This window comes from Drosophila melanogaster, chromosome 3L (assembly GCF_000001215.4).
Source record: "Drosophila melanogaster chromosome 3L".
Taxonomy (NCBI): domain Eukaryota; kingdom Metazoa; phylum Arthropoda; class Insecta; order Diptera; family Drosophilidae; genus Drosophila; species Drosophila melanogaster.
Window position 1 is genome coordinate 24,321,719 of NT_037436.4, and position 21,852 is coordinate 24,343,570.

At 38.8% G+C, this 21,852-nt stretch overlaps 1 protein-coding gene across 1 annotated transcript in view; it reads left to right on the forward strand.

Moving 5' to 3' along the window:
* The first annotated feature begins 3,147 nt into the window (after window positions 1-3,147).
* nvd (neverland) overlaps window positions 3,148-21,852 on the forward strand; it is a 76,790-nt gene continuing 58,085 nt past the window's right edge. The window contains exon 1 of the mRNA NM_001104200.3: window positions 3,148-3,484. Within this exon, the coding sequence (NP_001097670.1) occupies window positions 3,338-3,484 (147 nt within the window). The 5' untranslated portion in view covers window positions 3,148-3,337. The remainder of the gene's footprint in view (window positions 3,485-21,852) is intronic.

The following is a 21,852-nucleotide window of genomic DNA, read 5'->3' on the forward strand; positions in this document are numbered from 1 at the left end:
TTTTGTCGCCAACACTTAGGTTGCCTTTACCCTCGTTTTTGCCGCCAACACTTAGCCACCCGATAAAGTAAACACAACCTCCACTTGGAGACCAAGCCACAATCACCTTATTGCGCTTCAATAAAACTGGATCAGTCAGCAAATTTCAAATTTCACAATGATGGGGAAAAACTTCAGCATAAAGCTTTTATCCTAAACATAACTAAAAGTCCAAAAAGTTCAAATCAAAAGCTTCTGGCCGAGGTTGATTGAATCAGGATTAAGAATTAGAAGATCAGTCTGAATCGGGACGAGATCGAGAACAGCTTCAAACAAAAGATAAACTAGTGATAAATTATCTTGTAAAAGTATCAGTGAAAAAGGGTATCACCAAATAAATATTAAATAATGAAGACTAAAAACTATTTTAAATAATTAAATAGTAACAATTTTCATTTGCAGATTCCGCAACACGAACCGAAGGCTTTGCGTGCTCCAAACGAAGGGGGAACTTTAAGTGATTCTGCAAAAAATCAGCCTAGCCCTATCGATTTCGACCAGGAAGACCGCAGTACCATTTTAAAGTCATGCCTTTTTCGTAATGTAATGCCACCAAAACTATGTCCACACTAATGGACAAAGTTATTCCGCCCCAGTTGCGGAATTAAGTGTTTGCCTATATAGATGACTTGCTTATCGTGTCAGACACGTTAGAGAACCATTTCGTTGCGGAGATTCATAGAGAAATTCACAAAACGGTCGAACGGATTCGTCAACATTATTTCTGGCCAAGACTTGAACCGGATATCAAGAAGTACGTGACCTCCCGTGAAACATGCATAACTTCCACAGACTTCCGCTAGGCAAGCCGGCTGAATCAGAATTTATGTATAGATTTTCTTGGGACATACTGGATTAGGGAATGGAAACATTTACAAACGGTGCAAAAAAAAAAAAAACGATGACGTTTTCGTGAAGTATTTGGAGAAAGAGGTGTTCCATGTGCTTGGCGTGCCCGGTCCGAGGTTTTTCAAAATCTTTTGGATAACTACAAGGTGGCACACTCATTTACTAGAGTTCATGCACTTCGTAAAATCCGGTCTTTTGTAAAAGAAGACCAAAAGGATAGGGACAAATACATTTCCCTTATGTTGGGTGCTGAGGTCAGCGGTGCATTTCGCAGTAGGGCCAAGCTTATATTAGATGGCCTATGGTCAGGTCAGCATATGATCACCTCTGGAATTACTTACCCCCTGCTTCGGGAATTGGATTTTATAGGAGAGCATTCAATAAACCTAGTCCAAAAGAACTCGCTTGAAATAGTCCGCAGTCGATCCCGGGAAATCATGCAGCAACAGTATGAGAAAAACGAGCGACAATATAATCTTCGTACTACAGTGGAAATTTTGGTTGAAGGCCAAGAAGTATTTCGCAGAAATTTCAAGAAAAGTAACTTCGCAGGAGGCCACAACGCCAAGTTTGGTCCCAGGTTTCTGAAGGCTCACATTAGTAAACGGTTGGGTGGTGCCTACTACGACTTAGAACACATGTAGGGCAAATTCCTGAGCAAATACCACGCCAAGGACACACGGCAATAGCTGACTCTCGGTATCAGTCCTGGTTCTCTTGCGTTTCGCACGTAGATTTTGGTTGGGGAGATTTGAAAGGGCGCTAATACCAGCAAATGTATCTGGAAATTAGTTCCTAGCAACACGGATTGTAACGTAGGGATAAGTCCGGAGGCATCCGCAACCTATGTTTCAGCAACATGACGGTTGGCAGCAGTGTGCTGCGTGCGGGTTGTGCTCGGGAAAAATCCACCAAAGGTTTATAAGGCGGGGACCCTGGCTACAGGGTACACAAAGATATTAAGAAATTTAGTGTCTAGTTAGTGGATCTGAATATCGCGAGAGGCTGTGGAATTGCTCAGTGCTCGCTTCTACAGGCCGCGCTTGGGCAAGGTCGCAAATACTACCAACAACCACATTCATATTGGCAACGCGGTGGAACCGCCAAGCACCAGCATAGAACCATATAGCATCAGCAATTATATTAAAATTGTTTGCCTAGAAGCGACCACTAACGTTGTTCGTTACAAGTTCCTAAATTACCACATCCGCAACGACTGAAGACTTTTGAGTAATAAAGTCAGTGAATAGAAATATTACAAAACCAATGCACCGGGCTAAAAAAGGCTACCAAAAGGAAATATGCAAAAACAACTGTAAACTTCATGTTTTTTTCTTGCACATTGTCATTCTTCTAAGTGTGCCTTGGTCGATTTTAGGCATGTGTATTCTGCTACGCGGTGTGCGACTTACAGAACGAAAAATGGACCTAAAAAGAAATGTGCCAAAATTCCGCTCGTGAAAGAGACAGAGTACATTTTTGAGTGTGTCTTATTCCGTCGCATATTTTTGTGTATTGTCTGCGTTCCACTCACAGACATTTCGGTGGTAAAAAACCGCAACCACATATTATGCGGTGTGAGTAACACCGCAAACGCATTTGATGCGGTGTGAGTAACACCGCCACCGCTTTTTATGCGAGTATACTTGTAGTGCTCAAATCAGGCACCGGTGCCTATCTCTGGTTTACACTCTACCATGTAGCTGCCATCGAAACTACTAAGATTTATATTAGATAAATCGTGATATGTATAATATGTAATATGTCGCTGTAACCTTATCGCCGAGATTTCGAAAACTATAAATCAGGGAAGCTGAAATTTGAGCGACATAAGCGGAGCGCAAAAAAAATTATGATATATATTAATTTTTTTAGTCTTGTAAATGTCTATTGAGACTTTGCAACCCAATAACGTCTAAATTGTCTATTATTTTTACAAAAAGTGCTATATTATGGATTATAAAGATACATAAATATAAACAGGTAATATACATATTTTCTATTTTATCGTCAATTACAGATTTTTTTCATTGTTGCTTATATAAAATGCTTATAATAAATAGACTGTAGATAGAGATTAACATAGTAGTTCTTTAAGAAGTATTGTTGTTAAAAATAATGACCAATTAAAAAACTCCCTTCGCGTATGCCGGAAAAATATTAAATAGCTTTATTGCTCAGCTAAGGACCACCCTAACGAAAACGGTGAACTTAAATAATTGTTTTACTGAAATTGTAATTCCTACAAAAATTTTAAAACAGTTCTCTATCAATGAAATGTACGGTGTAGAGGAATTCTCAGACAATGTGGAATTTAACTGAATTATAAACACTAACAATTTTTTTATTGGGATATGTATCTGTTGGACTACGAATATTGTGTATAACTTCTGCTGTAAAGTTGAGTTGTATATACATTTTACTATTATTATAGATACTTATTAATAATATGACGAGCTACAGTTTATTTTGGATGTCATTGCTAAAGAATAATTGGAAACCGATCAGTAATGATTTTGTTATTTGTCTGTGGACTTTAGCTGTGACTTTCATACGGATTTACTGGATATTTTTTGTTCCACTAGAATGGAAAAAGGTGTGTATAATTTACTGTTTGTAATATTGAGAAGTATATCAGAAGTATATAATAATGATTTTCAGGTTCTCTGTAAGAATAATTTATCGAAAGTCTATAGATATTGAAATGCAATATGCTCAGTATCACAAATGTTTTAAATAAACATTTGACAAGCTTAAAAGCTATTTGTTTATTATTGTATAAACTTAGTTCATTATTGTTTTCTCTGTTTATGGTAAGATCTAGCCAATCGGATGGACACATCAAAAAGATACAGTTTGTCAATAAACTGTTTACCAACTGTGGAATAAGTTGAATTTTTGACTTTAAAGGTTAAAATTAATCAAACGGAATTTTTTTATTCAATACAATTAAACAATATTTATTTTACTTATAAATCAAAACCAAATTTAAAATATTGAATATACAAGAAAATAAACAAAAAATTCCAAGTTTACACACTTTTGAGACTGTCAAGAAACTCTTTACACCAAACACTAAATCGAAGTTTAATCCTAAATTTTTAAATTAGGAAAAATTTCCATTTTCTTTGGCTACAAGTTGGAATGGATAAGTTTTTGTAGGTTATATTCAAGCGGGATATTTTCGACTATTGCAGTCATAAGCTGTTGTCGTGTTTTAAGGCTCTTTTTGCCACCTTCTTCTTTAAGTAGGCCCACAAATTTTTATCTGGGGTTCAGATCAAGACTCTGAGAGGGCCACAGTTATAAAGGAACCAGGTGCGTACATTGCACTCTTTATGTTTCTGATCATGTCCTGGTAAAACTTAAAACTTGGCTTGTTGTTGCTAACTAGACCAAATATTTCTGCACTGGCCTTCAAATTTGATTTTAAAATTTCCAGATATTGCACGGCATTTATTGTGTTTTCAATGAAAGCCAGTTTTCCCACTCCACGGCTGGAGATACAGCCCCAAACCATCAGTGCCATTTTTCTAAGTTTTATGGTTGGAATGATATTTTTTATTTCCAGCGCACTCAACGGTTTGCGGCATACTCTGCTTGCTCCATCGTTATAAAAGAGCATAATTTTAGTTTCGTATTAAAATATGACGTCATCCCAGTACTATTCCGGATGATCCACCATGCTCACTGCGAATGAATGACGCTTTTCAATATGGCTTTTTTCTGATAGCAAAGTCTTTTTCCTTGCAACTCTGGAAGAGTACCTATGGCGTACAATGAATTGGCGCACAGTTTCGTGTGACACAATTGGTGACATTCTTGCCTGATATATTGAGCAAGTGCTCTGACCGAGATCCGGGGGCTCGCAATCACTATTCGCATAATAAGGCGGTCTACACGCTTGTTAATTTTGGTTTTGCGCCCACCACCACTCTTAGGTTCAATCTTGCCCTCTTTTTCCGAGCGATTTAAAACATTGTAGACGGTCTTACGGGATACAGAAAACATTTATACTAATTCTAGAATAGATTTTCCCAACTGGTGCTTATAGTTTATTAATTGGGTAACTTCAAAAGTTAATCTCTTTCTAGGCATTTTATTAAATTAAATAATTCGCTTTAAGCACGTTTGATCAGCAAAATTTCACAAGCAAAGTCAAAAAATGTCAATAGAAGCGTTGTAAAAAGCAGTGCAAAAATCAAAAATAACGGAAAAATCGAAAAAGAGCAAGACAAAGTAGGAAAACGAAATGTGTAGAGTTTCTTGACGGTCTCAAAAGTGTGTTAACTTGGAATTTGTTATTTATTTTCTTGTATATTTAATATTTTTAATTTGTTTTTGGATTTATAAGTAAAATAAATATTGTTTAATTATATTAAATAAAAAAATTTAATTAAGAAACAATTACTTTTTAATTAATTAATTAATTTTTACCTTTAAAGTCAACAATTCAACTAATTTCACAATGTGTAAACAGTTTCTTGACAAACTGTACCATTATCGGCTTGTCGGCGCGGCATGAATGTCTTTGGCGTATCTAAAGAAATTAGGAATATAAATAAAAAACCGACTGTCTGTCCGTATGAAGTCGAGGTCTCAGGAACTATTAAAAGCTAGGTTGAGATTAAGCATGCAGATTCTAGATACAAAGACGCAGCGTCGGTCATGTTTCCACGCCCCATCTAACTCCCACAAACCGCCCAAAATTGCGACTTTTGAGAAAAGTGTTTTTTTTCACATTTTTATTAGTCTTGTAACTTTTTATCGATATGGCAAAAAACTGTGTGCCTCGACGACAGCCGACCAAAGCTGACACGCTCACTTGCTCATTTGAAAAATATTCTGATGTTTTTACAAATTTGTATAAGTCTTATTAATTTATATCGATCTGCCAAAAAACCACCAAGAATTGGTGTGTATACAGGAGTAGTTGGAACTTAAATGTAATAATATTAAAGCGAGATTCAAGTCGTTTTCTACGATTATTGCAATGGTATTTAAAATTTACTTTTGAGTCCAAGGTTTTACCCAGAATTTTTAAGTGGTCTACGCTTTTAATACAATAATTTTCATGCATAATGTCAGTAAGTGGAGTGATTATGTTTGATCGGTAGGATATTCTATCCCCTCCTGGACTTTTCACTTTAGCATTAGCCAATGCAGATTCAAGTTCTGTTAGTGTGAAGTTCTGCTCCAACAGTTTTGATAGGTTGATAGTTTCTAACCTGATTAAGGAGTTTTTGCTGTATATATTCGGCTGGAAAGTTGCAGGCCTTGAAATAGTTTTACCAAAGACCCTAGAATAACAAGATGCGTAACGCCATACGATTTTTTGGCACACGATTTTTTCGCCGTGGCTCTAGAGGTGGCTCCAGGCTCTCTCGAATTTTTGTTAGAGAGCGAGAGAGCGCTACAGCGTACAGCTCTTTTCAACGCACAAAGGGATAGCAGACAACCAAAGACACTAGAATAACAAGATGCGTAACGGCCATACATTGGTCTGGCACTATGCAGCCAATTTTTTAGTGACGACCAAAATTGCTCTCTTTCCGCTCGGTCCCGCTGAGAGCATACGAAATTTGAAAATAGAATTTGCTTGCTTGTGTGAGTAAAAACAAGAGACGAGAACGTGTATATGTGTGCGTACTTGTGTAAGAAGACGATTTTCTGGCCAAAATCAATTCTGATCGAAGAAACGAATTTACATATTAGGAGAGTTTTGGCCAATTTCGTAGCAATATGATGAAATAAAATAATAATTAAAAATTCACGCCCTGACTATTATAATTTTAAAGTGTTTTCAATTCGTTTGTTAAGATCGCTGCTCGAATTAGCTAGCGTTTACATATTTACATTTATGTTGATAATTAATTAAGTGTAATATAATATGTAATAATCGGTACCCAGGGAACACCAACGAAATTGGCCAAAACTCCCCTAATATGTAAATTCGTTTCTTCGATCAGAATGGATTTCAGCCAGAAAATCGTCTTCTTACACAAGTACGCACACATATACACGTTCTCGTCTCTTGTTTTCACTCAACCAAGCAAGCAAATTCCATTTTTAGATTTCTTACGCTCTCAGCGGGAGTGAGCGGAAAGAGAGCAATTTTGGCCGTCAGCAAAAAAGTGGCTGCATAGTCCCAAACCAATGTATGGCCGTTACGCATCTTGTTATTCTAGTGTCTTTGATACACTGCTGGTCTTAGGCACCATCTTGTGCACCATCGTTTTTTTTAAGCAAAATCAATTATTCATTTAAATGCTTGTTCTCATTGTCCAAAATGCTTTTCTTATCAAAGTTTGAATCATTTTCAAGAAAAAAAATGTCCAACGGGTTGATTTGCGAAAAAATAACGTTACATTCGAAGATTCTACAAATTTCTTTGGCAATCACACGTGTTTTCGGTTGATCATTAGACGCAGCTTAATTTTCTTCATATTGCATAGACAAGTGTAAACTTTTGTATTGAAAAAATATAAAATATATACAAATACAGTGTTTCCGAGCTACATTTGAAGAAAAAATGGGTAGAGCTCCTGTTATGAGCTTATTGGAACGTCAAAAAGTAGACTTCCTACACTCGGGAGGGTTGTCCGATCGGAACATTGCCAAACAGATAAATCGCAGCTCCAGAACCGTTGACAGATATTTAAAGAATCCAGAGGCATTTGGGAAATAACTTTAAAGGAAAAAAAGCACTATCAAAACAAGCAGAACGCCAAATTGTTAGAAATGCTTCGATCAAGGAATTTTCCGCAAGCAAGCTTATCAACTGTTCAGCGTACAATCAGTAATTAAGAACACCTGAAGCGTCTAAAAATCAAGAAAAAAACCATTTTTGAAAACGCAAAGAAATACGGCTTCAATTTGCGAAGGAATACATGACGTGGAATGTTCAATCTGACACTCGCTTAAATGATTGGCGTTCAGTTGTCTTTACTGAAGGAAAACGTTTTAATTTAGATGGCCCTGATGGATTTCAATATTATTATCACAATTTGCGGAAAGATGAGCTATATTTAAGTCGCCACCATAGCCGAGAAGGGGGAATAATGGTGTGGGGTGTTATCACATTTTGTGGAACAATTGACTTGATTTTTATCGATCAAAAGATGAACGTATTTCCAAAATGAAAAGATCTTTTTGGACCAATTCCTTGGATTTTTCAAAAAGACAATGCTCCTATTCATAATTTTCGAGTAGTAAAGTCTTTTATTTCGAGTCAAAACGTTAATATCATGACCTGGCCACCATATTCTCCAGATCTTAACGTAATTGAAAATGATTCGGGCTGGCTAATACGGAATGTATAAGCGTTAACTGCAGCTATTAAACGTGCTTGGAGCAAGATTTCCTTGAGCTACATAAATTCCTTGTATCATTCTATGAAGGACCGGATTTATGAAGTTATTACTAACAAAGGAGGCAGTACTCATTACTGATAATCGTAGTAGATTGTATCTCTTTAAATTTCGTGAATATGCTTCTTTGCTTGGATTCTAAGTTGATCCCGCTCGTCGTTGAAATCCTGAATTCTTTCATCCTATAGCACCTCCTGAATCATTACATCAGATTTAAGGCGCATCTTCGTGACCGTTAATAGCTATAATGGTGCAGTTTTAGTGCTTCTAAAAACGTTGAGTTAATGCCTTGCTGTACGCTACTGATGAACTTATACCATTGTCGTAGGGCGTCAATTGAACGTTTTGAAGAACCTGAAGTTCAACCTCTCAACCTGTTCGCTCGTGGAAGCCCGTCGTAATGAGGCGAGCTGAGGCGCTGAGCGGTTCTGGTCCACTTGTTGATGGCATAAGGTGTCATGGCATAAGGTAGCGACCTTAAGCCTAACCATTCCACCAGGTCCTACTCGTAGCAATCTTCTATATGCCGCAGGAAAATGAAAACATCTAAAGATACCACCTACCGACCGTACATGGCATGCACGATTCATAATCCTCCAAGTAGAGTCATGCCTACGACGAAACAAAAGAAACTTCGCTTTCCGCCTTTTACAAGGTAAATTAATTAAAAGTAGTCTACTAGAATAAGGATATTACTGGAGTAAGGATATTTCCTCCTTATTCCAGTAGACTTCTTTTAATAAATTAAACTAGTGTTTGCATCTCAATTTAGGCGCCGCAACGCAAAAAGTAAGAAGTTTTTTTGGATTCCGACCGATTCACTGCGGTCCGAGTGGACTGCGTATTGTGGACTCCAAACAGGTGATCCGTACTCGAGAATCGGACGGACTAGCGAAATAAATAAGGTTTTAGTCATGAAAGGATCATCTAATTCCTTAGACCACCTTTTTATAAAACCAAGCACACCCCTGGCCTTATAGACAATAGACGAAATATGATCAGAAAATTTTAGTTTAGGGTCCAGAAGAACATTCTGTCCAAAGAACACCCACTTAGAGTGTGAGTCGTGCGTGTTGGGTTAACTATACACTTGGAGCCATTTAAGTCTAATAGGTTATCACGGCACCATATTTGAAATCTGTCTAGATCGGATTGTAAGTCGAAATGGCGCGAAATATCCTTGTGCTGGAGGCATAATTTAACATCGTCTGCGTATATAAGTACGCGATGGTTTAATAACTAAAGGGAAGTCGTTAATAAATAAGGTAAAAAGAAGGGGACCAATGTGGCTCCCTTGTGGGACACCGGATGTGACTCGAAGAATACAAGATAGAGAATTTTTAAAGGGGACCTGTTGCGTCCTGCCATTCAGATAGATTATTTTTGAAGCCCTGCTTTACGAAAGAAGTCAGCTCCAAGACGCTAGTAGTTGATCCGCGTTTCATAAAACCGGACCAACACGGTGATATTATTAATCTACAAAGGTGCTGCAAATGAGGAGTGATAACATTTTCAAAAAGTTTTGGGATAACCGACAACTTAGAGATTCCTCTGTAATTGCTTGTATCTAGTTTGCTAACTTTTTCATGAAGAGGAATCACAAAGGACTCCTTCCATATATGAGGGAACTGTGAAGATTCCAGAGATAAGGTAAACACTTTCAGTAGAGGCTTGCACAAGGCTTCCGCACAGAGTCTAAGCACACAGCCAGGAATTCCGTCGGGACCTGGCGAATAGACCGGTTTAACACGCTGAAGATCGTTGTGAGCTTTCGTTTATAGTGGGGCAAAATATTAGATTCGACTTTGATACCGCATAAGAGTATGGCTGTTCGGAATGAGGTAAAGTTGAATATGTTGTTTGAAAAAGCTTGGCGAATAGATCGGCTATTGCCTGATACGATGTTACCGTAGTGTTTTCAAAAAATAGCGTGGAAGTGTAAGAACTTGTTTTTCGCTTATTGTAAACGAAATTATAAAACTGTTTCGGATGCTGTGCTAACTGGAACTTACAACGGTTTAAATAATTCCTGTAGCACTGAGCATTAAGCACGGTAAAGTTTAACCGAGCGCTTAAATATTTACAGTGGATGGACTGAGAACCGGTATTTTTAAATTTCTTATATAGTCTGGACTTTACATTTCTTAGATGTGTCAACTCTTTATTAAACCAATTAGATTGACGGATAGTACATCGGAACACAAGAGTCAAAAAATGATTTAATTGCGGTATAAAACATATTAATCGCATCCGCCATTATGTTGCAGGAGTAAAGATCGGACCAATTAAAGCCAGCTATAAAATTGTTTAGCCTCCGAAAATTTGCCTTGCGAACACAGGGAATTCGCATTGTTGACTTCTCTGAATTTACTTTTAATACCGTACCTATGTCGATTGCCACCTAGAAAGTAGGATGATATGGATCTTCAGGTTGAGTAAGAGATGCTACCCTGGACACAAACACACTTTCAGGACTTGTTACAAAACAGATCCAACAGTCGACCAAGAGAATTTGGAATATAATTAACTTGCGACAACGATAAGTCGAGCAAGCCGTCAGTAAAATCATGTTGTGCTAAAGGGAGAAGGATATTCTGGGGACCACATTGTGCCAGGTATATTAAAATCACCTAGAACTATCAATTGGTCCCTGTCAGACTGTTTATTCAAGATGGACTGGATAGCGGACAGATGATTCTGATATTCCAGAATATCTCCGCTAGCTCCCGCTGAGAGCGTAAGAAATCTAAAAATAGAATTTGCTTGCTTGTGTGAGTAAAAACAAGAGACGAGAACGCGTATATATATGTTGTGCTAGAAGCCGATTTTCGGGCCGAAATCAATTCTGATCGAAGAAACGAATTTACATTGTACATATTAGGGTAGTTTTTGCCAATTTCGTAGGAATATGATGAAATAAAAAAATTTTCAAAAATTCGCGCTCTGACTATTATAATTTTAAAGCCTTTTAAATTCGTTTGTTAAAATCGCCGCTCGAATTAGCTACCGTTTACACATTTATATTTATGTTTAATTCTAATTTGTCTCTCATCTGACAATTTTTTAAAAGCGAAATATTTTTTTTTAAACACTTTTAATGTTAATGTTACACTATATTGTAGTAGGCTAGAGGTACACATACATAAGTTCAGTTCATAATAGCAACATAGTATATAAACATTAAGTCATTGTTCGCTTTCGGGTGGCATTCTCTCTGTTTCGCAACATCGGCTCTGTAGCAACAAGCATAAAGGCAGATCGCAAACGGAGAGGGAGTCAGTCGAATGCTAAAGCTGAACACGGGAAGTATCAAATAAACCAAAGAGTCCAACTCCTGCCTTTGTGTTTTAGTTAACTAAGAGGATATATAGTACACCTACAATGTTAAGTCAAATAACTTAATTAATATACTAAATAATTAAAGGAAGTACAATAGAAATTATTATAACTACTGTAATTTCATAAATTTCATAAAAATATGATAACTGTTTATTGCAAAAGTCATATCAAAGACACTAGAATTATTCTAGTGTCTTTGCTTTGGTCATATCTTGAGGCACGAAGTGCGGACACAAGCACTCAGCAATCATTGCCTTATTAATTTTTCAACCCCCGCAAGATGAATACTCTAATGACAAATATTCTTATATAAAGTCATTTTTGAAATTTATTTTTGTGATAATATGTACATAATTATATTTGTACATATGTACATTTTCAAATAATAATAACGTTAGGGCAATGCAAAACAAGAATTTTTCGCATGGTGCCAATTGATCAAAAATAATATAGATTTAAAGTCAAAGAACTTCTAAGGTGAAGGGCATATTTTGTCAAATTTACAATGCATGAGCATACGTGTGCACACATACAGTTGTCTGCTATCACTTTATGCGTTGAAAAGAGCTGTTCGCTGTAGCGCTCTCCGCTTTCTCGCTCTCTAACAAAAATTCGAGAGAGCCTGGAGCCACCTCTAGAGCCACGGCGAAAAAATCGTGTGCCAAAAAATCGAATGGCGTTACGCATCTTGTTATTCTAGTGTCTTTGGTCAAACCTATATATAGTGTACATACCTTGGGAGACTTCGGAGTTAAGTATCTCCGGTTTTAACCAAGTCTCTGTGAACACTATTATATGGGATGCAAATGAAAGACTATCACAATACAATTTGGTTAATTTGCTACGCAAGCCTCTAACATTTTGGTGGGAGATAATAAGATTCGTTGTTAGTTTTTTGAAGAGGATGAAGAGAGAAGATGAAGAGGCGGATGTGGTCTGGCCACGTAAGTGAAGTTTAATTCCCACGGGCCCCTTTTTCCTATTTTTGATCTTAGCTTCGAACTCTTTTACCACCATACTATCCGGCCAAAAATCACCCGAACATATGGTCGAAAAAGGTCATTTGGGACAGTTATCTTGAAAGATGATATGTCCCTAGCGTAAGAGAAGATACATTTTTTCACTTTTATATTATGGGCTTTTGTTTTGTCTTGTATATAAGACAATGCATCAGACGATGTTTGATCAGGGGAAAGCTGAGAAACGAAAATTTGTTTCTTTAGTGGAACCATGGCGAGGGGTTTTGGCCCTGCAGATTGTATTTCTGTAGTGCCAACTTGTGCCGGTAGTCCGGACTCAATGTTCCCTTGTGGTGGTAAACTAATCGAGACAGGTGGAATCACTGGTTGAGAAACCAGTGCAGACAATTCGGAATTTTTAGCAATCCGAATATTTTTTAGCTGCCGATCTTAGCAACATATGCGGATTTGCTGCGACAGCTGATCAGTTGTGGAGTCCTGTTGATCAATTGCTTGTGGTGGCGTAGCGTTCGCCTTAGGCAGCCTACGACCACCGCCTTTTTTGCGCTTTTGAGATTCCTCTATAAGCGTAAGGCCATTAAACTGTGAATTAGGCGCCGAAAGAAGATCATCGGCTCGACGAAAATTATCTCTAGCTACTCCAAAACTATTGATCAGTTCTTTCAAGCCACCTTTAGTTTGGCGCATAAACGATTTCATCTCGTTCGCAACCACAAGGCAAGCATCACAACAGTAATTTAGATTTGTATCCTTTGCTAGGTCATCACTTGTACGGCCATTAAAACCAGCGCACTTAGTATGAAGTTCATACTATGAACCATTGTAGCACATTGCCATTTTGGCTGCTCAGGTTTTATAACCTGGCAACAATTTTTATAAAACATTTACTGTTTCCATTTTTATCTAAAATCAGACCACTTTGGACGAAAACACAAAATGAAAACTTTCAAGCGAGCTGTTAAAAGAACCGCACGAGAGCAGTTTGCACGCTCAGAAATTTCGATTTCGTGTGGGAGAGCGAAAGAGCGAGAGTAGAGAATAGGTGCACAGTGAAGTTTATGTGCACTGCGAACAACGCACAAAAGGGAGAGTAAACAAAACACAACGACGAAAAATGCAAAATACTTTGAATATTTGTTTAAACTACTGCACAAATCACAAAAGATTCACTCGCGAAGCGAACGGATCTTTAATAATTATGTTTAAAATATATGATAATTAAAGAAGATTATTAAAAACCACGGCTGGTTTGACAAACACAAAATAAAAATCGGGGCGCAAAAAAAACACCACCGTTCGCTTTAAAAGCTAATAGACGATCTTGTTGGGGCCTTCTCTTTGGACAGCTTTACGAATTCCATTGCGTTTTGCTTTTATTACTTCAAAAGGTCCTAGAAAAGCGTTTGCCAACTTTTTTTCAGCAACAAACTGAGTACGTTTTACTGCTACAAGATCAGATCAGGTTCTTTGTATACAACTTCTCCTTTACGTTTCTTGTCGTGCTGTTTTTTAGAAATATCTTGAGCCTTCAGTATTTGTTCCTAAACCGCAATATCTGCCTCTCTTTGTCAAATTCTTCAGCATTTTATTTTCCAAAAGTTCCAATAGTCTGGCGTTGGACTTATTCTGCATTTTTACTCCAAACATTATCTCAAATGGTGACTTCTTTGTAGAGCAACTTAAATGGGAATTAATAGCTCTTTGCACTTGTGATGTGAACTTATACCACTTTGAAGAATCTTCAGTCGACAATTTAGAAATAATAGATAAGATAGATCTATTTATTCTCTCTACCTGCCCATTTCCTCTGGGAACTCCAGTTGTTGTTAAGACATGCTCGATTCCATTTCTCTTGACGTATTCTTCAAATGCTCCAGAAGTAAACGCAACTCCTCTGTCGGTTATTATTCTGCTCGGATTACCGATAACGTCTGACCATTCTTCCATTGTTCTCAAAACTTCGTCAGCTCCTGTTGATTTTGTAGTAAAAATCCACACGAATTTTGAAAATCCATCAACAAGTGCGAAGATGTACTTATATTGTTTCACAGACGAGTCCATCGGAACTAAGTGATCAGAATGCAAAGTGTCTAACGGCTTGTCACCTTTCTCAATGCAAAATAAAAGTCCATCCTGTTTGCCCAGCTTTTTGTTCGTAATAATATACTGAATACACGCGTTTATAAGCTTTGCGACCTTGGTCTCTAGGTGTGGAATCCAAAACTGCTGTTGTATAGAATGTACGGTCTTCTGGTTTGCATAATGTCCGACTCCATGAGCTTCGCTTATAATCTCACGTTCCATTATTTTATTATTATTAAGTGGGTTTGTATGTGTACTGCGACCCAGTCGGATCTATTGTACTACCCCTTCATGACTCAAGGATCCCCCAGAAGTCCAATGCACTGTATAAATGCCAGAATTTTATTGGGGTTCAGGGCTGAAATGGTTTCCCGTGGGACTACATACATGCTCAGGAGTCTGTTCCTCCTGATGGAAAGCGCCATGCAGTCACATATAATATGTGCAGAGCTCTCCTCCTCCATGCAGCAGAACCGACAGAGTTCACTGTCTGCAATGCCAATCTTGTGCAAATGGCTGTGAAGTCGTCAATGCCCCGTAAGAAGGCCAGGCAAAATGAGTCTTGAACCTTTTATGGTTATATTTACGGAGGAGAATCTTAGACTGCCTAAGTCCTGGTAGGTCTTCCCAGAAGGACAGACGTTTTTCTTCTTCCAGTGACTTTAGTAAGCCCCGTACTCTGTGGTGACCAACACCACAGAAGGGTTCGGGCCCAATTAGAGATTCTCTGCCCCTTTCCTGGCTAGGTTGTCCGCTAGCTCATTTTCCGGGATGTTGTTGTGTCCCACCTTATTGTGAGTTTGTTGACAGCTCCTAGTTTGTCTAGGGCTGTCCTCACTTCACTTACTAGCCTGGATGTTATCTTAGCTTTACCGAGCGCCTTTATGACTTCTTGACTATCAGACAGTATAGCAATGTCCTTGCCATGATAGTTCCTTTGCAGAGCGTCCAATAGCGCAGACTTCAGCTTGAAAAATGCTGGTGTATCTGCCCATTGATTCGTGGTATTTCCAACTTGGGGCCTATAACCACCAGCCCACTACCCTCGTCGGTGAGGGATCCGTCTGTATACCATTTTAATGTTTTTTGTTTAATAGGGTGTACTTTCCCCAGGGATGTCCAACAGTTTTTATTACTGATATGAGTGCTAAAGTTCTGAGCGAATCTATGCCCAACTGGCATAGCATCCCAGTTCCCTTCTCTTTTTGCTTTGTTAAAAAGACGCCTGGTCGGTTTCCTCAACTTCTCCAATTGGTCGTTTCACCATGGAGCATCTTTATCCCTCTTGGCTCGGCCAAGGGAGCAGTTTTCCCTGAACGCCTTAGTAAGACACGAGTTAAGATCTTCTACGGCGGCTTCCAGTTCTGGAGTGGTACGGAGCTTCTCGGTTACCCTAGTAACTTGATCTCGCAGTAAGGAGGCATTGAACCCTTCCCAGTTCGTATTCCTGGAATTGCGCTTACGCTCGCTACATTCTAGATTTAGCCCAATGTTAAAACTTATAATTCTGTGATCTGACATTGACTCCTCAGGAGATACGTGCCAGTCGCTTATATGCGAAGCCACTGATCTGTTTAACAGTGTAATGTCCAGAACCTCACATCTTACCCTAGTAACAAATGTCGGAACATTGCCGACATTTAGGATTTCTAGATTGTTATTTAAGATAAATTCTAACCTCTGACTCACCTCTTTGGTTCGCGTCACTGCTGCCCCATATCACGTGATGTGCATTTGCATCACATCCAATGGTGATGGGAAAGTGCATCTTCATACAGTGTTTAACCAGTGCAGTGATTTCGGGCGGTGGGCCCGCCTCGTCACCGACAAAGTATGCCGATGCCACCACAGTCTTCTTGGCCGCTCCCACATATTCTACCATGATCGGTACACAGTCCCGCGTGAGAAATTCTGTAAGTATATAATAATTAATACTTCTACATGCCAGGATACAGGCTCTAGGGCTAGAAGCCCGTTGATCCCAAATTACCTTGGCGTTTTTCACGTACAGTCCTTTTATTTCCTGATTATACCAGGGTTCCTCTACCAGGGCTAGCCCAAGATGTTTTTTTGGTGAACATTCTTGCCAGCACGGCCGAGGCCGCCTTGGCTCGATGGATGTTCACCTGAGCTATCCCTGTACTCCCGTCCATTAGATGATCGGCTCCATCGTCGGCGTTCTGGAGATGCCCAGATCACCATCCGCCGGTACCGCTTCTTCCTTACTCGAAGGTCTAGTTCCATGACTAGCTCCTGAGGGGATGTAGGGGTCTGATCCCCCATCTCGATGACGGTCGCATCGAGATCCTCATCATCCGCCAGATCCTCGCTGGATTCGGAGAGCTTATTGGGCTTCTCCTTCTCCGCTTAGACTGGTAGATTTCGAGGAGTCTAGACCGGTCTTGTGCCGGCTTTGATCGCCTTGGCCTCCTTTAGACCATAAGCTGAGATGTCTCCAAACCTGAAGCTCAGCTTGTGGTCGCTAGAAATATTCTTGGCACATGAGTTGTCATCAATGCCAAGGCTGAGGAGCGAGCCACCACCCTCATTCTTCCATGATATGAGACGCCAGTTCTCAGTGTACAAGTCATTCTGTTTTTTGATCAATTCCATGATCCACAGTTGCCTTTGCAGCCCTTGAGGTACTTGGGCCATCGAAAGAAGCAGTCAGTGGCCTGCTCTTCTCCACCTTCTGCCTCTTAGGCGTTTCCGTCGGAGGCGTCAGGTTGAGCTTGCCCGCTTCGAAGCAGAGTTGGGCCTTTGTTCTAGCGGCTGCGGTGTCTTGGCCAGAGACAAAGCTCCTGCGGGTGATTTGCCCTACTGAATGTAACGAAGATACCACTTCGTTCTGGCCCCCTCAGCCCCTTACGGTTAGTGTCATCCCGGGCCCCAGGCTGACCAAGTTGCGGTAATGGGTTTTTTTTTTTTGTCCGGACTCTCCGTTAGCGACTGGGCTAGTTGTTTCCTGGGCTTCCAGCCTAGCAGACTCTCGGCACGGGTCGAATGACACCTTAGTCCGGCCCGGAGATGTGGAAATTTAGAGAGCTACCAGCTCCAGCCCAACTACGATTAGCCAGCACTAACTAAGAGCCTGTTTCCAGCCGCCCTCGCGTGGAGAGTGTAGTTGCATTTCCAGTAGTGTGTCACAATTATCGCGCGTTGATCCCCTTGTGATACCTACTGGCATGTCGGCTGTTATTTTAGGTACAACAAGCAAATCATTTTCTTTGACAAACTTGAACAAAACTCCTCCCTTCAGTTTAAAGTCGTTGTAAGGTCGTTGTTCCAATATCGTGCGTATGGCCTGAATATATTCATCTTTTTGTTGGGCAGCCTTCAACCGACAAGATATCTCAGACGATACTAAACAAATCTCGTTGGCATAACGGCTGAGACAGTCCATGTGACGCATTCTCTCACCCGCACGATGCTTTGTCTTGAAGTCGAAATGTGCCATATACAAAATCCATTCTGCTACCTCTCGAGGATCGTCTTTCTTCTTAATGGTCTGTGTAAGCGCTATGTTGTCATTAACCAGCTTGAATGGAACTTCAAGTAAATAATGGCGAAATGGTCTTTACATCCAAAATGTAACTGTGCCTTCCTGATTCACTTGGACTCGTCCTTTTGCTCCAATAAAATATGGGGAGCATATTCTGCCATCCTTCTGCAGCAATGTGGTACCGAATCCGTCCTTTGAGCATCTGTGTGCAGCTCCGTTGATGCACCTATACAACAAATCCTTGAAACAGGTTCTTCACACAATGCTCTCTTTAGATTTTCAATAGCTGCGTATTCTTTAGACTCCCATTTGAAAGTAGCATCATTTTTTAATAGATTTGTTAAAGGTCGCGCAATGATGGCATAGTCTGTTATAAACTTCCTGAAGAATCCCGTTAGACCGATAAAGGATTGAACAGCTTTTACATTCTTAGGTACTGCAAACAGCTTAACGGCCATTGTTTTTCCTCTGCCAGGCCAAACCTTTCCATCTTGTACTGCATGTCCCAGGAAGTGGATTTCGATTACAAGGAAATGAAATTTCTTCCACTTTATAGGTAAGCCGAACTTCGCTGATTCAAATAGCTTATATCTGGTGCATTCGAAGGCGGCGGCGTTCTAAAACATTCCATGGGTATGGAAATCGAGCGCGATGCTGAGCTTGGCAGTCTCCATATTGGCCACAAACAGTTAATTGAGAGTCTTCTCAGGCTGTCAGGTAAAATGTAATGAAGAAGGCTGCCAACGTGTCAACCTATAGACGTATCAGTCATTGATTGGCTCACTGATGTATCTGGCGATGACAACCCGGCCAGATATCCTACATTCCGTAACGAAGCTTGCACAAGGGAATGTCGACCAGCACAAGGATGCTCCTTGTGGAAGTAGACGCCCAACGAATATTGCGATATTTGAAGTTGTACTACCAAAGCAATGGTCAGGCGGTCTGGGCTGGAGATAGCAGAGAACGAAAGTCTTGCATTTATTTGGGAGTCCAAGAAGCAATCGGTCGTGGCACTGACTACTACGAAGGCGGAATATGTGGTGCTTTCGTCAAAAGCTAAAGAAGCGGTGTATATTATGAAACTTGTTGATGAAATTGCCTTCGGCGATGTCCTGGCAGTGAAGACATACAGCGACAACCAGAGTACACTGAGCCTTGCAAAGAACTCCAAATTTCATGCGCGTATTAAGCACACAGACATTAGGTGTCATCATATAAGAGATTTGTGCAAGAATAAGAAAATTGAAATCGAGTATGTACCAGCGGAAAGTATGATTTCAGATGTGCTAACTAAAAACTTGTGAAAGGTTAAACATGTTAAATTTGTCACTATGATGGGATTGCATTAAACATGTGTATTTTTAGTTTGAGTTTGTAAATTTAGTTTTGAGAAAGACTGTTGAGAATTGAAAATTACTGGCAACGCTGTATGTCCCTTTTTAAATTACGTCTGGAAACCCCTGACAAGAACTTCGCTTCAGTGTAATCGATAAGTAAGTCGTAATTAATTTAATTAATTAATTTATTTGTGCTTTATCCCTTATATATATATGTACATTTCATTAAAGCTAATGGTATAATTAGGTATTTACAGTGTTTAGCTAAGGCTTTCATCTGAAATATTTATTAATTATGTCTAGTTGACCTGTTTTTAGTTTTTTGTATAACAATATTTATTATTTATTAAGGAAAACAAGGGAGAAGAAAAACCTTAATTGACTTACAACTAACTTAAAAACTAAGACTTGAAACAAAAGATTGTTAATATTGTATTTTTTGTTGAACTTTTTGTACACCTGCTTTTATATGTAGATACTTAGTGTTTGTGTAATAAGGTAAGTTCATTATTAATTTTAACAGCTTGTTTTGGCATATTTGAAGTTTTTTGATATGAGTTTGAGCACATCTACCCCAAACAGGTGACCCATACATTAATATTGGATTAAAAATTGTTTTAAAAATTATGATCTTATTGGATATTGATAATTTAGATTTACGATTTATTAGAGGGTACAGTGTGCAAATAATTTTATTAACTTTCATAATTGTGTTGTTGATGTGGTATTTAAATGTTAGTTTTTTATCAAAAATTATACCCAAATATCGAATGTTGTCAACCCATTGTATTGGAGAGTCTAGTATTCGCAACTGTCTATCAGGAAGATAACGAGGTTTCCTTCTTTTTGTAAAAAATATAGCATTCGTTTTATTAGGGTTAATTTTAATTTTCCATTTTTTGTAATATATGTCTAATTCATTTAAGTAACTCTGCATGGATTGATTTATCTCGCTGTACGAGAAACCAGCACTGTAGACAGCGGCGTCGTCAGCAAACAGTGAAAGTACACAGTTTGTAGCTTGTGGAATATCGTGTGTAAAAATATTAAACAATGTAGGCCCTAAGACAGAACCCTGTGGCACACCTGCATTTAAAATTCGTCTAGCAGATTGACTACTGTTCAAATTAACGCTAAAGTATCGATGTGTCAAAAAATTTTGAACTATTTTAATGAGGTATATGGGAGTTCCAATCATCTTTAGTTTGTGCAGCAGTCCGTCATGCCATACAGTATCAAATGCAGCCTCAATATCAAGTGTAACCAGCCCTACAGATTGTTTGGATTGGATACTTTCTTTAATATAATTTCTTAGTTTTAAGGTCGGCAGTATGGTATTTAGACCATTTCTAAAACCATACTGTACCGTTGGTAGTGTGTTGTGTATGTCCAAAAATTTCACCAATCTCAATTTAATTAATTTTTCCAGAATCTTGGACAATCCGCTTAATAGGCTTATTGGTCGGTAGCTTTCAGGGTTATCAGGAGGTTTTCCTGGTTTGAGAATTGGAACTATTTTTGCTATCTTCCAATCCCGTGGGAAATAGCCTGCCTGAAGACAGTGATTGGCAATGTTAACAATATGATTAATGGCGCTTGTAGGAAGGTTTTTCAAGGATATATTAGGTATTCCATCAATTCCAGGAGATTTTCTAGTATGGAGAGCTTTTACAATTGAAAAAACCTCTGGATAAGTGACTCTACAAATTTCTGCGATGTTGTTTGGGGTTTCAGCTATAGATTGTAAAGATATTTTGACTTGGTCAATTGTATTTTGGTTTGAATATGAATGTGTCAGATTATGCTTCAGTTGAAAGACATCAGCAAGAATATTCGCTTTTTCTTTTCCAGAAGCGTATATTTCATCAGCTTTACTTAGACACGGAACAATTTGTTTTCTTTTTTTAATTGCTTTGGTTATATTCCAAAAGGGTTTGCTGCATTTATCCAGCTTTTGAAGTTTATTGTTCCATTTTGCATTATTATATATGAAAAGCTCTTTTCGTATGATGTAATTTAAATGATCACATCTTGATTTTAATAATGGATGACGTGACCTAAACCATTGTCTTTGGATAATATTTCTTGTTTTAAATAATTCAGTTATATGTACAGGGAGTGTAAGCTTGGAGTGATGTATAGGTTTATGAGGGACTGCTTTAAGAAAGGCATAATTGATTACTCTAGTGAAAGAGCCGATTAAATTATCAATATCCAAAGTCGATATCTGTGAGCAGTTGACAACCACCTCTTCAACCATCAGCCTTTCATTTATAATTCTCTTAAAAAGCGCCCAATTTGCCCTTCCCAAAATCGGATATGTTTTTACATTGCGCATAAAATTTGTAGAG